At 46.3% G+C, this 20,963-nt stretch overlaps 1 protein-coding gene across 2 annotated transcripts in view; it reads left to right on the forward strand.

Annotated features, from left to right (window-relative positions):
- Positions 1-20,963, forward strand: part of CREB1 (cAMP responsive element binding protein 1) — a 152,191-nt gene that overhangs the window by 44,643 nt on the left and 86,585 nt on the right. Inside the window, exon 2 of one of the 2 annotated variants that reach the window (XM_069733703.1) lies at positions 14,948-15,066. The exons of the other annotated variant lie outside the window; for it this stretch is intronic. Within the exon in view, the coding sequence (XP_069589804.1) occupies positions 14,956-15,066 (111 nt within the window). The 5' untranslated portion in view covers positions 14,948-14,955. The remainder of the gene's footprint in view (positions 1-14,947; positions 15,067-20,963) is intronic. 2 annotated transcript variants of the gene reach the window in all.

Here is a 20,963-nt window from a genome sequence, read left to right on the forward strand (position 1 = left end):
GTGTATTGTCCAGATATTGGTCAAGGGGTTATACAGTGTGGTGTAGCAATCCTACACTATACACTGAAGACCTACCGTAACAGCGGAGGTTGACACCCTAAAATTCGATAAGGCGCCCCCGCTCAATGTCGGCAGTCCATGAAAGACCCTGTATGCCCCCTATTCTAGATCTGTACCAATAAACCAACATGCATACAGTATAGAACTTGTCAGATATCGCTATGCTGTGTCTATAAGACAATATCTATAAGGCTATGTGCACACGCTGCGGACTGGTGTGCGGATTTTTCCGCACTGATTTTGATAAATCCGCAGGGCAAAAACCCTGCGTTTTTCCTGCGGATTTATCGTGGATTTTCTGCAGATTTTCCACGATTTTTGTGCGGATTCTACTGCAGTTTTACACCTGCGGTTTCTTAATATGGAGCAGATGTTAAACTGCAGCGTATTCCGCACAAAGAATTGACATGACTGCAGCGTTTCCGCGTGTTTTTTTTCCGCAGCATGTGCACAGCGGTTTTTGTTTTCCATAGGTTAACATGGTACTGTACACAGCATGGAAAACTGCTGCGGATCCGCAGCATCAAAAACGCTGCGGATCCACAGTAAAAACCGCAACGTGTGCACATACCAAAATACTTGGAGGCCAGGGAGCCAGAGGTTTGTATGGCTATAAATGACACCTCTTGCTAATTAGCTGAAAGCCTCCAAAACTAGATCACGTCTTCATTAGTGTATAATAAAGTGCATATAGGGGCATGCAGGGACTTTAAGGGACTGTCGACGTTGAGCGGGGGAGACATAGCAAATTTTAGAGCGCCAACCCTCGCTGTTAGGTTAGGTCATCAGTATAAAATTGCTACACCACACTCTGTATAACCCCTTGACCAATATCTGGACAATATTCCCCTATTTCAAGGGCCTGAGAGGTGCTACTTTTATGTTTATTTTCTAGAAAATTGTGAATGTATTGTTTAACAACATTGAATATTAAATTTTAAGGGTTGTTTATGCTACTGATTGGCATTTGATGTAATTTATGGAAAGTTTCAGACCCATGGAGCTATTTTACTTTTTCCTGCTTATGCATGTGCTTTATAACACAGAAGTTTAAAAAAAAACACTAATGATGAGCGCATGTGCTTGTTACTTGTTTGTTGAGGGTGGCTCTGGTATGCACCGAGTAACACGCGTGCTTGAAGCATTGAAACCACTGTTAAAGGGAACCTTTTAACGATATTGTTGCTTTTTGTGACGTAGCAACGATATCGTTAAGGAAATCGTTATGTGTGACAGCGACCAAAGATCAGGCCCCTGCTGGGAGATCGTTGGTCGCTGGGGAAAGTCCAGCACTTTATTTTGTTGCTGGACCTCCCGCAGACATCACGTAAAAAAAACAAAACACTACATGCTTACATTCCGTGTCTGTCCCCGGCGCTGTGCTTCTCTGCACTGGCTGTGAGTGCCGGCCAGCCGGAAAGCAGAGCACAGCGGTGACGTCACCGCTCTGCTTTCCGGCTGGCCGGCGCTGACAGTGCAGAGGAAAGCACAGCGCCGGAGGACAGACACCGGAATGTAAGTATGTAGTGGTTTTTTTTTATGTTTACGCTGGTAACCAGGGTAAACATCGGGTTACTAAGCGCGGCCCTGCGCTTAGTAACCCGATGTTTACCCTGGTTACCAGGGGACTTCGGGATCGTTGGTCACTGGAGAGTTGTCTGTGTGACAGCTCTCCAGCGACCAAACAGCGACGCTGCAGCGATCGACATCGTTGTCGGTATCGCTCCAGCGTCGCTTAGTGTGACGGTACCCTAAAAGAGCCATCTTGTGCAGCACTAATGCTGCATTCTGACAAGGTGGCTCCTTTAGTTATTGTTCATTGCACTGCAGAAATAATCACTTTTGAATTTGGTCCCTCATACCTGTGAAATCGCCAGAGAGGCAGGTCTTTCCCACCTCATTCAAATGCCTCCCTGCCGTCACTCTGCGAGAAGGGCGCCGCCTCGTCGGCATTATTTAGTTGTTCAGGCACCTGCGCGGTCATATTCTGCCTTGTGCATGCGCAGTTCGCGCTTCCCGACAACTGACATCACTTGATGTCTTATTTACTGCACCTGCGTGCACGCCTGGCCCGAGATCCCGCGGATGTCGTTTGATAGAATGGAAGCCTATGGCGACGGATCCGGTGATGGATTCTGGTTTTTTTTTGTTTCACTGAGCATGCTCCGATCCATTTAGCCAGATCCGCTAGTCAGATCTGTGCAAAAAAACTGATCCGTCGCATCAGTTTTTCACAATCTGCGATGGATCCGTCGAGCCAATGGATTGTGACTGACGGAAAAAAAAACTGATATGTGAAAGGGGCCTTAGGCTACTTTCACACATCAGTTTTTTTGCCTTCAGGCATAATCCGGCGAATTAAAAAAAAAAAAAAAACTGATCCGGTGCAAATTGTAAAAAAACTGATGCGCCTGATCCATTTTTATTTTTTTTTGCTGGATCCTTTTGTTTACTGGGGATAGAGTTTGGACTTCCTGTTTGAGAGAGAGAGTATGCTACTGGGCATGCTCAGTGTAAAAATACCGGAATCTGTAGCCGGATTCACTGATTTCACCTCACGTTTCATCCGTTTATCGCTGGAACCATCGCTGTGCGTCTTTTTTTTGCCGGACGGAAAAAACGTTACTCTGTACGTTTTCTCTGTCCGCCGGAAAAATAATTTGACCGATCCGGCAAAAAACAAATGAAAAGTGTTACCATCAGGTGCAATCCTACGCTAATACTACTATATGACAAAAAAACGGATCTGGCAGAAAAAAACGGATCTGGTTTTTTTTTTCAAAATCGAATTTGAGGGAGGTCATTGGGGAAGAAATAAGATGTTCCCTCCTGAAAAAATCAGGATGGATGTAATGTCTGATTCAAGCCCTTCCCTACAGGAGGACGAATCTTCAGAAATCTCCTCGCCATCCTCATCGGATGAGGAGGGAAGGCCTTGTTTTTCTATGGAAACCCTAGTCAAAGCAGTTTGAGCAACTATGGGTGTCGCAGAAAATAAAGAAGCAAAGTCTACCCAGGACATTATGTTTGCGGGGCTGTGCCAGAGAAATCGTAAAACTTTAAGCAGGATAAAGGGTTCTTACCATCTGCTGCAAAGAGAAGATACCCCTTTGATGATGACCTCTTATCTCAATGGATAAAGATCCCTAAAGTAGACGCAGCAGTGGCCTTCCCCCTTAAAATCAGCCTCGCTACCACTGGAAGATGTGGGACTCCTTAAGGACCCGTCAGATAGAAAGGCGGACATGTTCCTGAAAAAAGTACGGGAATCGTCTTTGGGAGCCTTTAAACCCACGATCGCTGGTACTTGGACTGCCAGATCCGTTATGGTCTGGGTAAGTCAACTAGAAGAGCAACTTAAGGCGAAATTTCGTAGAGAGAAGTTGTTGAATTCTCTGTCCCAGATCAGAGAGGGAGTAGCCTATTTACCGGATGCTTCAATAGACTCTTTGAAATTAGCGGCAAGATCAGCTAGTTTTTCAAATGCGGCCCGGAGGGCACTTTGGCTTAAGACCTGGAAGGCTAGAGCCAAGTTGTGCACCATTCCATGTAGGGGTGAGTACCTATTTGGCCCGGTGCTGGATGATATCCTTGCGAAGGCAGAGGATAGGAAGAAGGAGTTTCCTAAAGTGTTTAATCCCACTTTTAGGAACACCTTCAGAAGACGCATACCATTCAGAAGATTTCAATCAGACCAGCAAGGATATAAACGCGATTGGGAACCAGCGGAACAAAAGAAAAAAGGGGGATACTATGGAAACCCCTCATCTTCTTCAAGACGCAGACGCAACTATAGATAGAGCAAGTCTACCAGTGGAAGGTAGATTTAAATTCTTCCTCAATAAATTGACCAAAATAACTTCTAGTAATTGGATATTGGGGGTAGTTGCGTCGGGGTTGAAGTTGGAATTTCTGAAGATTCCTCCAAATCATTTTGTATTAACTTCGCTTAATTCTCCGGCTCAACAACAGGCCCTAGAAATAGAGATTCAACAGTTACTTAAAAAACGGGTTATTGAAGAGGTTCCAAAACATCAGGAGAAGACCGGATTTTATTCTCCGCTATTTTTGATTTCTAAACCCGACGGGTCCTTTAGGACTATCATAAATTTGCGTAAATTAAATAAATTTCTTCAATATCGCGCTTTTAAGATGGAATCCATTAAATCAACAACTAAACTTTTGTTTCCCAGGTGCTACATGTCGGTACTGGATCTAAAAGATTCATACTACCATCTGCCAGTTCACAAAGATCACCAACAGTTCCTCAGGAAGGCAGTACTGGTAAACTATCAGGTTAGGCATTTTCAGTTTCTGGCAGTGCCCTTCGGCCTGTCCATGGCACCTAGGATATTTACTAAAATTATTTCAGAAGTCATGGCCCATGTCAGGGAGAAGGATACCCTATTTAAACAATTTTTTGATAGTCGGAAATTCGATTTGTCAATGTAAGGCCGAGTAAACGCCATAATATCGTCCTTACAGGAACTCGGTTGGATGATCAACATAGAAAAATCAAGGCTAGAACTTGCCAGGGGTCAGATTTTTCTAGGGATTCTTTTAAGCTCAGAAGATCAGTCCTCTTTTCTACCAGAGGACAAAAAGCAGAAGATTTTTCGCAAAGTCACGGCTGTAAGAAGAATCCGAATTTAAAATTGAGAGACGCAATGTCCCTGCTAGGGTCACTGACAGCGTGTATACCAGCTGTGAGATGGGCTCAAGCTCATACTCGTATGCTACAGTTCGAAATCCTTCAGGCAGAAAGAGAACTTCAGGGTTCTCTAAACGGGAAACTCAGATTATCACCAGCCACTCTTCACGATCTAAGATGGTGGCTCAGCCTGCTTCATCTGTCAAGAGGAGTTCAGTGGAGTATCACACCAGACAGGATAGTTACAACCGATGCCAGTCCATTTGGTTGGGGAGCCCACATGGGGGACGTTCTGACCCAAGGGCGGTGGTCGGGTCTAGAATCCCAAAGCTCGTCAAATTTAAAAGAACTCTCAGCAGTCAAACATGCTCTCCTTCACTTGTTACCATCCCTGAAGGGTTTGCATGTATGGGTACAGACCGACAATACGACTGTAGTAGCCTACCTCAATCATCAAGGAGGGACAAGATCGCAATCCCTGATGTCCACTACAGCACAGATACTGTCCTTGGCAGAGAGTCACTTTCGTTCACAATTCACATAAAAGGAGAGCTCAATATAGAGGCAAACGATCTCAGTCGCCAATCCCTTCGGCAAGGGGAATGGTCTCTAGACAAACGAATATTCAAACAGATAGTCAGGCTCTGGGGGTTGCCAGTCATAGATCTGTTTGCCATGAAAGAAAACAGAAGGGTCAGGAAGTTTGCATCTCTCCAGATAACAGACCAAACGTGCATAGTAGATTCCCTTTGGGTCCGTTGGGACTTTCCGCTAGCATATGCATTTCCCCCTATGTGCTTGATTCCGATAGTTCTCAGGAAGATCAGAGAAGAGAGAGCGAGAGTAATTCTAATTGCCCCCTTCTGGACCAGGAGGCCTTGGTTCTCTCTCCTCAGAGCAATGTCAGCTCCTTTTTCAAGCTCCATTTCATCATCCCAATTTGGAGACTCTTCATTTGATGGCGTGGAACTTGAGAGGGAGCTTCTGAGGGAAAGAGGTTTTTCCAAGGCTTTGGTATCTACCTTGTTAAAAAGCCGGAAGGAGGTCACTACAAGGATTTATTCTAGGATTTGGAAGAAATTCCCTTACATTCCATCAACAACCCTTAGCAGACAAAGTTCCAATTCCGGCCATTCTGGAATTCCCACAGACAGAAGGGCTGGGAATTGGGTTTGGCAGTTAACTCGCTGAGAGTTCACGTTTCAGCCTTAGGGGCCTTATATAACAGTGATGTAGCTGGGAATAGATGGGTTGCTAGATTTATTAAAGCATGTCAGCGTTGTAACTCGGTCCATATTGCATGATTGCCCCCTTGGGATCTAAATTTAGTGCTTGAGGCGTTAACTGAACCTCCTTTTGAACCATTGGATTCTATTCCAATTAAGATTTTGACCTTAAAGGGAACCTATCACCTGAATTTTGCAGGACCAGTTTTGGGTCATATGGGTGGAGTTTTAGGGTGTATGATTCACCCTTTCCTTACCCGCTGGCTGCATGCTGGCCGCAATATTGGATTGAAGTTCATTCTCTGTCCTCTGTAGACATAGAATGAACTTCAATCCAATATTGCGGCCAGCATGCAGCCAGCGGGTAAGGAAAGGGTGAATCAAACACCCTAAAACTCCGCCCATATGACCCAAAACTGGTCCCGCCAAATTCAGGTGACAGGTTCCCTTTAAAGACAGCTCTACTTTTAGCGTTAACATCTGCTAGGAGGGTCAGTGATATCCAAGCGTTGTCAGTTGATCCTCCCTATCTAATAATCCTCCAGGACAAAATTGTCTTAAAACCAGATACTGCATATTTGCCAAAGGTAGCATCTAGGTTTCATAGAAGTCAGGAGATATACCTACCATCCTTTTATGAAAATCCAGCTTCAGAACATGAGAAAAAATGTCATACCCTAGATGTTAAAAGGGCAGTGTTAGAGTATTTGAATAGGACACAAAGCTGGAGGCAGAGTAGGGCTTTGTTTCTTTCCAGAATCGAAGCAAAGGTTCAAGTGCCACGAAGAGTTCTATCGCTAGATGGATTAGGGATGTGATATGTCTTGCTTATTCCGCCAAAGGGGAGACACCACCAGAGGGCATCAAAGCGCACTCCACTCGGCCTATGGCATCATCTTGGGTGGAGAAGGCAGATGTCCCCATTGATATGATATGTAAGGCGGCAACTTGGTCATCACCTTCCACCTTTTATAAGCGCTATCGCCTTGATCTATCTGCTAATTTCAGCTTACACTTTGGACTTTCAGTACTTAGTGCTGTGGTCCCTCCCAGTTAAATAGTCTTTGAAAGTCTCTCGTAGTGGGTGCTGTCGTGGCGATAGGAAAACTGTTTTTTACTTACCGGTAATAGGATTTTACAGACTCCACGACAGCACCCGTACATTCCCCCTGTATTTAATTACTTATTCTTGCACTCTATTGGAAGGTGTGCCGTTAGAGATCACTCTATAGAGGTGATGGTATTTAGTATTGTTCAAGATATTATCATGTACTGATTCATTGGCGTATCCCTTGATACTCTGGAACACAAACTGTAGGGCGAGGGGGGACCGCCCCTTTTTTAACCTGTAGGTTCCTGTCCTGATGGTGGGCGGATCCCCTCTCTCATAGTGGGTGCTGTCGTGGACTCTGTAAAATCCTATTTCCGGTAAGTAAAAACTGGTTTTTAGTGTGTGGGTATATGAAGGGACGTTGTAATTGTAGGGGCTATGTGTGTTTTTCTATTCATGGCAGAACCGTGCCCCTAATACTTGTTTGGGAATTGCGGATATGTTTCTATGTCTCCCATATTTGTTATACTAGCAACACATCTTTAGCTGCAACAACTACGATCAAGCGTTTGCGATAACTGGCAATGAGTCTTTTACAAGCTATGGAGGAATTTTGGCCCACTCATCTTTGCAGGATTGCTGTAATTCAGCCACATTTGAGGGTTTCCGACCATGAGCCACCTTTCTAAGGTCATGCCACAGCATCTCAATCAAATTAAGGTCAGGACTTTGAGTAGGCCACTCCAAAGTCTTAATTTAGTTTTTCTTAGGGTATGTGTCAATGGTCCGTAATCACGGCACTTTGAACGGAGCGGAAATCCCACTACGCCCAAAGCGCCACCCCCTTCTGTACGCGCGGTGATTCTGGATGTGTTCATTGAACACATCCGGAATCACCGCACCCCATACATAGGACCCTGTGATTTACCTTGCGGCGACGCTTCGTCGCCGCAAGGTAAACAAACACGCTGCAATCTAAAAAGATGCACCCCATGTCTGTAAACGCAGTGCCGCCGGATGCGTGTTCGCACGCGTAGTGGAGACGGGATTTCATAAAATCCCCTCCACTACGCTGTAACATCTGGACGCAGCGTTCAATCCGCAGCTAACCCGGATGTAATTTGGCCCGTGGACACATACCCTTAAGCTATTCAGAGGTGGATTTGCTGGTGTGTTTTGCATCATTGTCCTCCTGCGTAACCCAAGTGCACTTTAACTTGAGGTCACAAACAGATGGCTGGATAGGATTTTTTGGTAGTATTCATAGTTCCATTTACCACCGCAAGTCTTTCAGGTCTTAACAGACCCAGACCATCACACTACCACCACCATATTTTACTGTTGGCATGATGTACCTTTTCTGAAATGTTGTGTTACTTCTGCGCTAGATGAAATGAAACATACACCTTCCAAAAAGTTAACTTTTGTCTCGTAGGTCCACAGAGTATTCTCCCAAAAGTCTTGTGGATCATCAAGATGTTTTCTGGCAAGACTGAGACGAGCCTTTATGTTCTTATTTCTCAGCAGTTGTTTTCTTCTTGTAACGCTGCCATTTTTGCCCAATCTCTTTCTTATGGTGGAATTATGAACACTGGCCTTAACTGAGGCAAGTGAGGCCTGCAATTCTTTGAATGTTGTGGTGGGGTGCTTTGTGACCTCTTGGATGAGTCGTCGCTGCGCTCTTTGGGTAATTTTGGTCTGCCAGCCACTCCTGGGAAGTTTCACAACTGTTCCATGTTTTTGCCATCTATGGATAATGGCTCACTGTGGTGTGCTGAAGTTGCAAAGCTTTAGAAATTGCTTTATAATCTTTTCCAGACTGGTAGCTCTCAAATACTTTGTTTCTCATTTGTTCCAGATTTTCTTTGGATCGTGGCATGTATAGCTTTTGGTCTATTTCACTTTGTCAGGAAGGTCCTATTTAAGTGATTACTGCTATACCTGTTCTCAAGTAAGAAATCAGGCCTGCGTGTGGCTAGGGAATTTGAACTCTGCTTTTCAAAGATGTGAAAAACCACAGCTAATTTATGTTTTAAGTGGAGGTGGTGGATTGGCAATAACTTTTTCAAACCGTGCCCTGTAAGTTTGAATTAATTTTTTCCTTAATAATAAAAACATTTTATTTAAAAACTGCATTTTGTTTTTACGTGTTATCTTTGGTTTAAATATTAAAATATTTAAATTTGATCTGAAACTGAAAAGTTGCTGAGATACAGTTGTGTGAAAAAGATCAGAGTTGAACTACACCTCCCATTTAATCCGATTCAGGCTGCTGCTCTATCAGCCATGATCCACACTATTCAAACTCATAAGCATGATGTATAAAAATCTGATTATAAAATGGTAGAAAGACTTTTCAGGTACAATCAATTGAACCATAAATGTGTGTGGGGACATATAACAGGATTGTCCGTAACTTACAAATCAATTGAGGATAGTTGATCAAAATGAGATTGGTGGGGGTCGGACACTTGACACCTCTACGATGATCTGATAATGGCAGGATGTAGGCAATGGAGTGCTGCAGTTTCTCCCATTCGCTTAAGTACAGCTGCTACAAATGTCATATACAGTGGTGGCTGGGAGCATCGCTGACAGGACCCCCCACTCATCATCATAATGTAGCAAAACCTACCAATGTCGTCCTGTGATGAAATAGCCCTTAAATCGTAGTTTGACCCTAAATAATTACTTTATGACAATGAATCGTTAAAGTGTAATAAATAGTCAGTGATTTATATGAATTATTTAGCTTGCTATTATTCTCTAGTGGCTACCAGTCTTCTAGGGCACTTGACCATCTTTCCTATACCAACTCTCTACTTTTCATGTTATTTCAACGATATGCCATTTTTACACATCCTACTTTCACAGTTCTTGTATGTACCACAATGTCGTGGACCAGCAGCCGAACTCCTGATCCGACGTAAACGGCGTCATATGCATATACAGGACCTCTCAGTTCAGGTTAGGAGACCCACCGCCAGTCCACGACAGCATACTGAATATGGAATGTGAAAATCGGATGTGTATAACTGGCCTATCTTGGAGCTTTTTTACCCAACCTTGCTTGCCTCTTGGATCACATCAAAAATGGATTTGTAAATTGCACAGTGGTGCTCAGAAGCGAACAGCAGGGATGCATAACCTATGACCCAGGCCACATGGAGCCTGTCCCCCAACTATCGGTCACAGAAATACTCGCCTGTGTGTGGCTGTTTGCATATTATTTCAAAGACGAGAGTGGCATGCAGTCACCTCTGTCCCCCCCCCACAATTTTTGAGAATAAGGTCCCCTTGTCTTTTTATCACTGTAGACCAGACCTGGAAAAAAATGCGGCCCGCCGGCTACATCGGGCCCATTGGTTGTCTCAGTCTGGCCCGCGGACTGAGACAACAGAGGGGCAGGAAAACAGAGGTCCACGGACCGCACCGTGCCCGCCTGCTCGCTTGCTGTCTCCATCTGCGCTGACTTATTTGGTGGAGGAGGGGCCTCTGCGTATGTGGTGGTCATTTTTCTTAATATGTATGAGATGTTTGGGTGGGCACAGGGAGGCTATGGGAGTGTCGTGCTGCACAAGGGGAGGCTATGGGGTTGTTGTGCTGCACAAGGGGAGGCTGTGGGGGTGAGATGGTGCACATCGGGAGGCTATGAGGGCGCCGTTCTGCACATGGGGAGGCTATGAGTGTGTTGTGGTGCACAAGGGGAGGCTATGGGAGCGTCGTGGTGCTCAGGGGGAGGCTATGGGGCTTCGTGTTGCACAAGGGGAGGCTATGTGGTCCTCGTGCTGCACATGGGGAGGCTATGGGGGTGTCGTGCTGCACGTGGGGAGGCTATGGGGGTGTCATGCTGTACAAGGGAAGGCTATGGGGTGACATGCTGCACATGGGGAGGCTATGGGATCCTCGTGCTGCACATGGGGAGGCTATGGGATCCTTGTGCTGCACACGGGGAGACTATGGGGGCGTCGTGCTGCACACGGGGAGGCTATGGGGGTGTCGTGCTGTACAAATGTACAAGGGGAGGCTATGGGGGTGACATGCTGCACATGGGGAGGCTATGGGGGGGCCTCGTGCTGCATACGGGGAGGCTATGGGGGCCTCGTGCTGCACATTGGGAGGGTGTGTGGCACTTGTGCAGTATATGGGGAGGCTGTGTGGGGCTCATGCAACATATATAGTGAGGCTGTGTGGGGCTCATGCAATATATATAGGGAGGCTTTGTGGGGCTCATGCAATATATATAGTGGGGCTCATGCAGTATATAAAGGGAGGCTGTGTGGGGATCATGCAGTATATAGGGAGGCTGTGGGGCTCATGCAGTATATAAAGGGAGGCTGTGTGGGGCTCATGCAGTATATAGGGAGGCTGTGGGGCTCATGCAGTATATAAAGGAAGGCTGTGGGGCTCATGCAGTATATAAAGGGAGGCTGTGGGGATCATGCAGTATATAGGGAGGCTGTGGGGCTCATGCAGTATATAAAGGGAGGCTGTGAGGGGCTCATGCTGTATATAGGGAGGCTGTGTGGGGCTCATGCTGTATATAGGGAGGCTGTGTGGGGCTCATGCTGTATATAGGGAGGCTGTGTGGGACTCATGCTGTATATAGCGAGGCTGTGTGAGGCTCATGCTGTATATAGGGAGGCTGTGTGGGGCTCATGCTGTATATAGGGAGGCTGTGTGGGGCTCATGCTGTATATAGGGAGGCTGTGTGGGGCTCATGCTGTATATAGGGAGGCTGTGTGGGGCTCATGCTGTATATAGGGAGGCTGTGTGGGGCTCATGCTGTATATAGGGAGGCTGTGTGGGGCTCATGCTGTATATAGGGAGGCTGTGTGGGGCTCATGCTGTATATAGGGAGGCTGTGTGGGGCTCATGCTGTATATAGGGAGGCTGTGTGGGGCTCATGCTGTATATAGGGAGGCTGTGTGGGGCTCATGCTGTATATAGGGAGGCTGTGTGGGGCTCATGCTGTATATAGGGAGGCTGTGTGGGGCTCATGCTGTATATAGGGAGGCTGTGTGGGGCTCATGCTGTATATAGGGAGGCTGTGTCAGGGCTCTTCAAGCATATAAGGGGCTGTGTGGGGAGCTCATACAATACGCAGAAGGGGCTGTACTTGATTTCAAACGATATATAGGAGGATGGCCGCATACTTAATTCTGCTCAATATTAAGTGATACAGTTAATAATATAATTATCAATAGTATAATTATAATATATTGATATTAATATTGACCATAATTAATTTCAGCTAATTGGTTGGCCCCTCAGGAAAATTAATTGCCCACCCTTGTTCTAGACAGATGTATGTTAGTTGCGGGTGGCTGTCTAGGCTTGTGACTATATCTACACTAGCTATTGAACCCGTTCTACGCCCGGGTGGCGAGCATTTATATTGGTATATGGTCTCCATCCTGGTATGTGCTGCTCCATCCTGCGTCACCATCCTGGTATGTGCTGCTCCATCCTGCGTCATCATCCTGTCATGTGCTGCTCCATCCTGCGTCCCCATCCTGTCATGTGCTGCTCCATCCTGCCCCCATCCTGTCATGTGCTGCTCCCATCGTGCGCAATGATTCTGTCATGTGCTGTTCCCATCCTGCGTCCCCATTTTGTCATGTGGTGCTCCCATCCTGCCCCCATCCTGTCATGTGCTGCTCCCATCGTGCGCAACGATTCTGTCATGTGCTGTTCCCATCCTGCGTCCCCATTTTGTCATGTGGTGCTCCCATCCTGCGCAACCATTCTGTCATGTTCTGTTCCCATCCTGTGCCCCCATTCTGTTGTAATGTGCTGCACCCATTCTGCCTGTTCCTGTTTCCATTCTGCCATATGTTGCTCCCATCTTTCTCTCTCCAGCTGTGCTGCCCGAGTGCGGCTGTGCTGCCCGAGTGCGGCTGTGCTGCCCGAGTGCGGCTGTACTGTGTGAGTGTGGGCGAGTGTGGCTGTACTGTGTGAGTGCGGGCGAGTGTGGCTGTACTGCGTGAGTGTAGCTGTACTTACTGCGTGAGTGCGGCGCTGGCAATAATGGATACAGCACCCCTGCAGCCAGCACAGCGAGGGCTGACTCCGCCCACTCGTGTCACTGGTCACATGCTGGTGACATCATCGAAGGTCCTGGAGCTCCGCTGGGCTCTACATCTACCCTGACCGGAGCTGCAGAGCACGGAGCCCCCATGGCCGCTATATTATGGGGGATACACGGGTGTGTGGAGCCCCCATGGCCGGTATATTGGGGGGGATAAGTAACTTCGGCTGCGTCACTCTTGTCCAGACTGTGCAGGCACGGTGCGTCGCGCTTGCGCAGTCTATAAAGGCTTCGGACAGAGTGACGCTCCCACCGTTATATTCTAGATTGTAGCTTATGCCATTTAAGCTCACAATGATTAGAGCAACATTGACACATTGCCTTCCCCACTCAAGTGCTAATTGGGGGTAAAAGAGAACACCCATAATTCCTATCAGTGCAGGTTCCACTTTCTGGACTCGTAAATATCAGGCATTTGTGGAGTATTTTGTTTGTCGTAGAAATCTCTCAGATGGTAATAACCCTGTTATTTTATTGATTCAATATGACAATGTGGTCCTCTGTCTAGATAAGGTTGTGCACCCCTGCTCTACAGCCTTAAAAAAGCAGTGATCCAAAGAGCATACATATCGGTCATGGTTTGTTGTACTACGCAGACTATTGTCTTTATATACGGTAGTCCCTGTCCTATGCTCAGGAGAGACTTTTCCTAATCTTTTTGAGCACTTAATCCTCTCACTAGCACTTTTCCTGAACCTGGTGAGGTGACAGTCTTGTGACGTCATCAGAATAATGCCACCCTATAAATAGAAACATTCATACGTCTAGATATCTATATACATTTGCAATATGGTTGATTGGAGGATATAGATAATAGTGGAACTTTTAATGAATTTATAGCGCTGTTCTGTCCCAGCTCATCAAACTTTGGCAGAGCTAGCCAAAATAGACATAAAAAGTAAAACAAATCCACACCTTTGTGAAAAATGTTGCAGCATTTAAAAGTATTTGGGTATGTGCACACGTTGCGGATTTTACTGCGGATCTGCAGCGGTTTTGACGCTGCGGATCTGCAGCTGTTTTCCATGACTTTACAGTACCATGTAAACCTATGGAAAACAAAATCCGCAGTGCATATGCTGCGGAAAAAAACCCGCGGAAATGCTGAGTTGTTTATTCCGCAGCATGTTCATTTTTTGTGTGGATTCCGCAGCGTTTTACACCTGCTCCATAATAGGAATCTGCAGGTGTAAAACCGCAGGTGGAATCAGCACAAAAACTGCATAAAATCCGCAGATAAAACGCAGTGCTTCTTACCCGCGGAATTCTCAAAACGGGTGCGGAAAAATCGGCAGAGGTTACTTCTACGTGTGCACATACCCTAATGGTGTTTCCCAAACTCCAATCCTCAGACCCTCACAGGTCATGTTGTTAGGATTTCTATAATGTTACACAGGTGAGAGAATTCTTGATGCCTTGATGATACTCCCACAACCTCTGCAATACAAGGGAATCTTGAGAATATGACCTGTTGGGAGCCGTGAGTTAAGTTTGGCAAACACTGGTCTATAAAATTCATCCTGCCTTTACCTCTCCTACCCAAACTGATACTATACTATTTAAAGGGAACTGTCACCAGTTTTGTCCTGTGCTGCAGTCCATGAGTGGTTATATAATCCCACGACTGCCCCTGTATAAACCCCCCCAAAAATTTGAAGTTCTCCCTTGCTGTATGTTAATCCTGTCGGTCCAGTCCAGGTGTGTCCATACTTCTGATAATATGGAATTGTGTTAGTTTTCCATTTTCAGGTCATTGTGAATTTTAGGACCTGGCGAGATTTTAAAATGAAGAAAAATGTCAGTGCAATAAATTAGAAACATTTTTGCTTTACATTTTTTTTGTAAAGATTTACATCCATTTATTTTAGGTAACTAAATGACCATGGAATCTGGAGCAGAGACGCAGAGTGGAGATGGGGCTGTGACGGAGGCAGAAGTCCAGCAAATGACTATTCAAACCCAACCACAGATTGCAACGTTAGCACAGGTATCACACCATGAGGAATTATTTAGACTGTTTTCTTTTTTTCTCTCTCTTTGTCAATAAAAAACAAAACCAAAGGTGAAATTGTGTAATAGATTTTCACTTGAATTCTTCGGTTTGTTTTTTTTACTTAGCTTTAATTTATAACCATTTTGATGGTGTTGGTTCACAGTGAGTCAAAAGCACGATTTCCTTGCAAAGCTATAAAATGTACCTAGGTAGCCCCTGCTCTCATCTGAGGGGTGCATACATTTGTACCCACTGTAACCTGTGTTCTGTAAGGTTACATAGATCGGTAGCAGCTGCACAAATCACTGCGATACTACGATAGTTTTATTAGGCAGATTGCTTTGACACTATAATTGTATTCACTTCCCTCTATTTAAAACGTTTTTGTCATTTCATCAATCTATAATTTGTCGCTCTTGCACTGTTTACATCCGCACTGGTTTGGTAGCACATTCCGGTTATTTTCTCGTAGGGAACCCGTAAGCAGCTCCGCAGCTAGTCATTCACTTTTTTAGTGGGAGGCTTCCTAGTCTGATCAGTCTGCCAAGAGTACACAGTGGTTTGCAAAAGTTTTCAACCCCTTGGCTTGTTACCTATCTTGTTACATTGCAACCAGTTATTAAATATTTTTGTTGTTGAAGTGAGAAAAGCAAAGGCCTAAATTTAATTTTACGTGATTAAATAACTACAAATTGGTATATGCATATGTATTTACCCCTTTTGTGATGAAGCCTCTATAATTTTTTGGTTCAAGCAATTACTTTCATGAGTCACATGCTTGGTGAAAGGAAGGCCATCTGTGAGCAATCTATGTGTCACATGATCTATCAATATATACACACTTTTTCTCAACGGCCACAGAGTCTGCAACACCATTAAACAAGAGGCACCACTGACCAAACCACCATGAAGACTAAAGGTACCGTCACACATAACGATATCGTTAACGATATTGTTGCTTTTTGTGACGTAGCAACGATATCGTTAACGAAATCGTTATGTGTGACAGCGACCAACGATCAGGCCCCTGCTGGGAGATCGTTGGTCGCTGGGGAAAGTCCAGCACTTTATTTTGTCGCTGATCTCCCGCAGACATCGCTGAATCGGCGTGTGTGACGCCGATTCGGCGATGTCTTCACTCAGGGTAAATATCGGGTTACTAAGCGCAGGGCCGCGCTTAGTAACCCGATGTTTACCCTGGTTACCGTTGTAAATGTAAAATGTAAAAAAAAAAAAAAAAACACTACATACTTACATTCCCGGTGTCTGGACATGTCCCCCGCCATCTGGTTACCCGGGGACCTCGGGATCGTTGGTCGCTGGAGAGCTGTCTTTGTGACAGCTCTCCAGCGACCAAACAGCGACGCTGCAGCGATCGACATAGTTGTCGGTATCTCTGCAGCGTCGCTTAGTGTGACGGTACCTTAAGGCTACTTTCACACTTGCGTCGTGTGACGTCCGTCGCAATGCGTCGTTTTGGGGAAAAAACAGATCCTGCAAATGTGCCCGCAGGATGCGTTTTTTGCCCATAGACTTGTATTGCCGACGGATCGCGAAGTATGGCCATACGTCACATCCGTCGTGCATTGGATCCATCATGTTTTGTCAGACCGTCATCACGAAAAATCGATCAATGTAACATTTTTTCGTACGTCGGATCCGCCATTTCCTACCGCGCATGCATGGCTGGAGCTCTGCCCCCTCCTCCCCGGACTTTAGATTGGGCAGCGGATGCATTGAAAAACTGCATCCACTGCCCATGTCGTGCCAAATTTTCACAACGTACGTCGCGCCGAAGCTTAGCGACGGACCCGTACCGACGCAAGTGTGAAAGTAGCCTTAGGAGATCTCCAGACAGGTCAGGGACAAAATACAATTTCTGAGGACCCCCCCCAGAGCACCATCAAATTCATTATCAAGAAATGGAAAGAACATGGTACCACAGCAAACCTGCCAAGAGAGGGCCGCTCACCAAAACACTCAGACTGGGGAAGGAGGGCATTAATCACAGAGGCACCATAGGGACCTTGGGTAACCCTGGGAGTGCTGCAGAGATCCCAAGCAGATCCCAAGCAGATACGAGTTTCTGTCCATACGACCACAATAAGCAGTATATTCCATAGAAGTGGCCTTTATGGAAGAGTAGGCAGAAAAATCCCTGTATTATGCACCATCCATCTCCCCCCTCAACTCTTAACGATTTTCCCTGCCCTTGTTGCCGAGAAACATCCCCACAGCAAAATGCTGCCACCACCATGTTTACTGTGGGAATGGTGTTGGGGTGATAAGCTGTGCCGGTTTTCCTTCAGACATATCGTTTATATTGGAGGCCAAAAAGTTCAATTTTGGTCCCTTCCTCCATACATTTGGGTAGTCCCCCACATGTCTTTTGACAAACTCAAAATGAGCTATATAATTTCTGTGTGTAAGTAAAGGCTTATTCTTGACCAAAACCTACTTCAGTCTCTCAGTGATTTGAGACTGGGACAGAGGTTCACCTTGCAACAAGACCCTGTCCCAAAGCATACTGCTAACAAGACAATGTCCCAAAGCATACTGCTAAAGCAACAGTCGAGTGGTTTAAGGGGAAACGTGTAAATGTTTTGGAGTGGCCTAGTCAGAGCTTAATCCAATTGAGAATCTGTGGTCAGACATGAAGATTGCTGTTCACCAGAGGAAACCGTCTAACTTGAAGGAGCTGGAGCAGTTTTGCTTTGGGGAATGGGCAAAAGTCCCAGTGGCAAGATGTGGAAAGCTCATAGAGACTTAAGGCCCCGTCACACATAGCGAGATCGCTAGCGAGATCGCTGCTGAGTCACAAGTTTTGTGACGCAACAGCGATCTCAGTAGCGATCTCGCTATGTGTGACACGTAGCAGCGATCAGGCCCCTGCTGTGAGATCGCTGGTCGTGTCGGAATGGCCTGGGCCATTTTTTGATCGTTGAGGTCCCGCTGACATCGCTGAATCGGCGTGTGTGACGCCGATTCAGCGATGTCTTCGCTGGTAACCAGGGTAAACATCGGGTTACTAAGCACGGCCCTGCGCTTAGTAACCCGATGTTTACCCTGGTTACCATCGTTAAAGTAAAAAAAACAAACGCTACATACTTACCTACCGCTGTCTGTCCCCGGCGCTGGGCTTCTCTGCTCTGGCTGTGAGCGGCGGGCAGCCGGAAAGCAGAGCGGTGACGTAACCGCTCTGCTTTCCGGCCGCTGTGCTCACAGCCAGAGCAGAGAAGCACAGCGCCGGGGACAGACAGCGGTAGGTAAGTATGTAGTGTTTGTTTTTTTTACTTTAACGATGGTAACCAGGGTAAACATCGGGTTACTAAGCGCGGCCCTGCGCTTAGTAACCCGATGTTTACCCTTGTTACCCGGGGACCTCGGGATCGTTGGTCGCTGGAGAGCGGTCTGTGTGACAGCTCTCCAGCGACCAAACAGCGATGCTGCAGCGATCCGGATCGTTGTCGGTATCGCTGCAGCGTCGCTAAAGTGTGACGGTACCTTTACCCAAAGTGAGTGACCTGCAGTGTAACTGCAGCAAAAGGAGGCTCTACAACAGGGGTCCCCAACTCCAGGCCTCGAGGGCCGCCAACAGTGCAGGTTTTCAGGATTTCTTTAGTATTGCATCGGTGGTAATGTGATCATCTGCACAGGTGATGATTCCAACCCCTGTGCAATACTAAGGAAATCCTGAAAACCTGCACTGTTGGCGGCCCTCGAGGCCTGGAGTTGGGGACCACTGCTCTACAAAGTACTGACTTTAGGGGAGGTAAATAATTATGCACACTGATTTTTTTCAGTTATTTTATTCTATTTATTTCATAATAAAACGAAACACCAGTGTTCACAGTAGTAGGTACGTTCTTTACATAAGGTAGCAAAACACGGATAATTTGCCAAGGGGGGGTGTGAATACTTTCACAAACCACTATACATGCTGAAATTAGCTTCCTGGCTACTACTGCACTGAACAATGGCAGGGATGGTGAATTAATTTTCTCCGGGGGCCACGTAACAGACCGTTGTGGCTGTTGTGAAATGCTGAACGAGGCTGAAATTAATTTTTCTCATTATTAAAGTTAGCATGCAATATTATAAAATAATTATAGTTAATATCACTTAATATTGATCAGAATTAAGTATGCTGACTGTCACGGGTTTACTGCGACAGAGAGGAGCCAGAAGACAGCAGAGTCTGATTTCTCCTACTCCTGCACTGATTAGAAGCACTTCACCTTCATATTAAACAGTGCATAGTTCTTTTAGTAGTGCAGGGGTTAATGTGCTCTGTTGAGAGCTCCTGGACTGTTAAGGCTCCCAGCTGTGCACTGTTAGCCACTCCCATCCCCTGTATAAACTAGGTCCTGGCTAGCACTCATTGTCAGAGAAAGCTTTTGCTGCATGGCTGGTGTTTGTTATTGGAGAAAGCATTTGGTGGATTACCTGTGACTGTTTCTAGGTTTTCAGTGTGTGATAATTCCCCTTCTTCTCCTACTTTTGGTTTAAAGGGAACCTGTCACCCCCAAAATCGAGGGTGAGCTAAGCCCACTGGCATCAGGGGTTTATCTACAGCATTCTGTAATGCTGTAGATATGCCCCCGATGTATCCTAAAAGATGAGAAAAAGAGGTTATATTATACTCACGCGGGCAGTCCGATCCAGTGGGCGTCGCGGTCCGGTCCGGGGCCTCCCATCTTCATAGGATGACGTCCTCTTCTAGTCTTCACGCTGCGGCTCCGACGCAGGCGTGCTTTGTCTGCCCTGTTGAGGGCAGAGCCAAGTACTGCAGTGCGCAGGCGCCGGGAAAGGTCAGAGATGCCCGGTGCCTGCGCACTGCAGTACTTTGCTCTGCCCTCAACAGGCAAAGTACGCCGGAGCCGCAGTGTGAAGACCAGAAGAAGACGTCATCTGATGAAGATGGGAGGCGCCGGATCGGACTGGGACCGCCCCTGGGTGAGTATAATCTAGCATTTTTCTTATCTTTCAGGATACATCGGGGGCTTATCTACAGCATGCCAGAATGCTGTAGATAAGCCCCTGATGCTGGTGGGCATAGCTCACCCTGAATTTTGGGGGTGACAGGTTCCCTTTAACCCCATCCTCCATTCCTCAGTGTTTACCTCTGTTGTTTGTGTGTATATTTGTATAATTGGCATATTCCTTTATCCCTGTTCGTATTACCTTGTTAGTCTGATTGGTGTATTACTGTACATTACTACTCCCCTCTTGGTGGAGGAAGGGTACAGGCTGAGGGCAGATTTAGGAGCTAAGGCACGGTTTGTGGCCCTGGCATCTTCACCATCAGAAGTAATCCAGGGAACAGGGTGACCCTAGTGTTACGGACAGGGAACTGCACCCCTGGTCCCCGGGACACCCGACAATAGAGTCGTGAGAAATTAGCTCAGACCGAAATCTTTTTGTTATCCATTATGGATTCTGTCACTGCTCTGACAGGGCAACTGCAGCAGCTCATCCTGGAGGTGGCAGATCTACGCATTGTCGTTTTGCAGCACTCTTAACACATCAGGTTTGGGGACCATAACTCCCAGGCAACCCTTAGTGGAGCCGAAGATCACTTTGCCTGACAGGTTCTCTGGAGTGTGTGGCAAGTTTGTGGTTTTCAGGGAGGCCTGTAAACTATACTTCAGGTTACGTCCTTGTTCCTCAGAAACAGAGAAGCAACGGGTTGGAAAAATAATCTCTCCTTCAGGGTGACCCTGAAGCTTGGGCATTCTTTCTCCCATCTGAATACCAGTCACTCCAGACGGTGGAGGATTTTTTTATCGCGCTGAGTCTTATATATGACGACCCTGGTGGGTCCATTCTACGCCAGATTCAGCTGGGAAACTGGCTGGCATAAGAGTATTGCTCCAAGTTTCACAGAGTTG

This window comes from Ranitomeya imitator, chromosome 7 (assembly GCF_032444005.1).
Source record: "Ranitomeya imitator isolate aRanImi1 chromosome 7, aRanImi1.pri, whole genome shotgun sequence".
Classification (NCBI taxonomy): domain Eukaryota; kingdom Metazoa; phylum Chordata; class Amphibia; order Anura; family Dendrobatidae; genus Ranitomeya; species Ranitomeya imitator.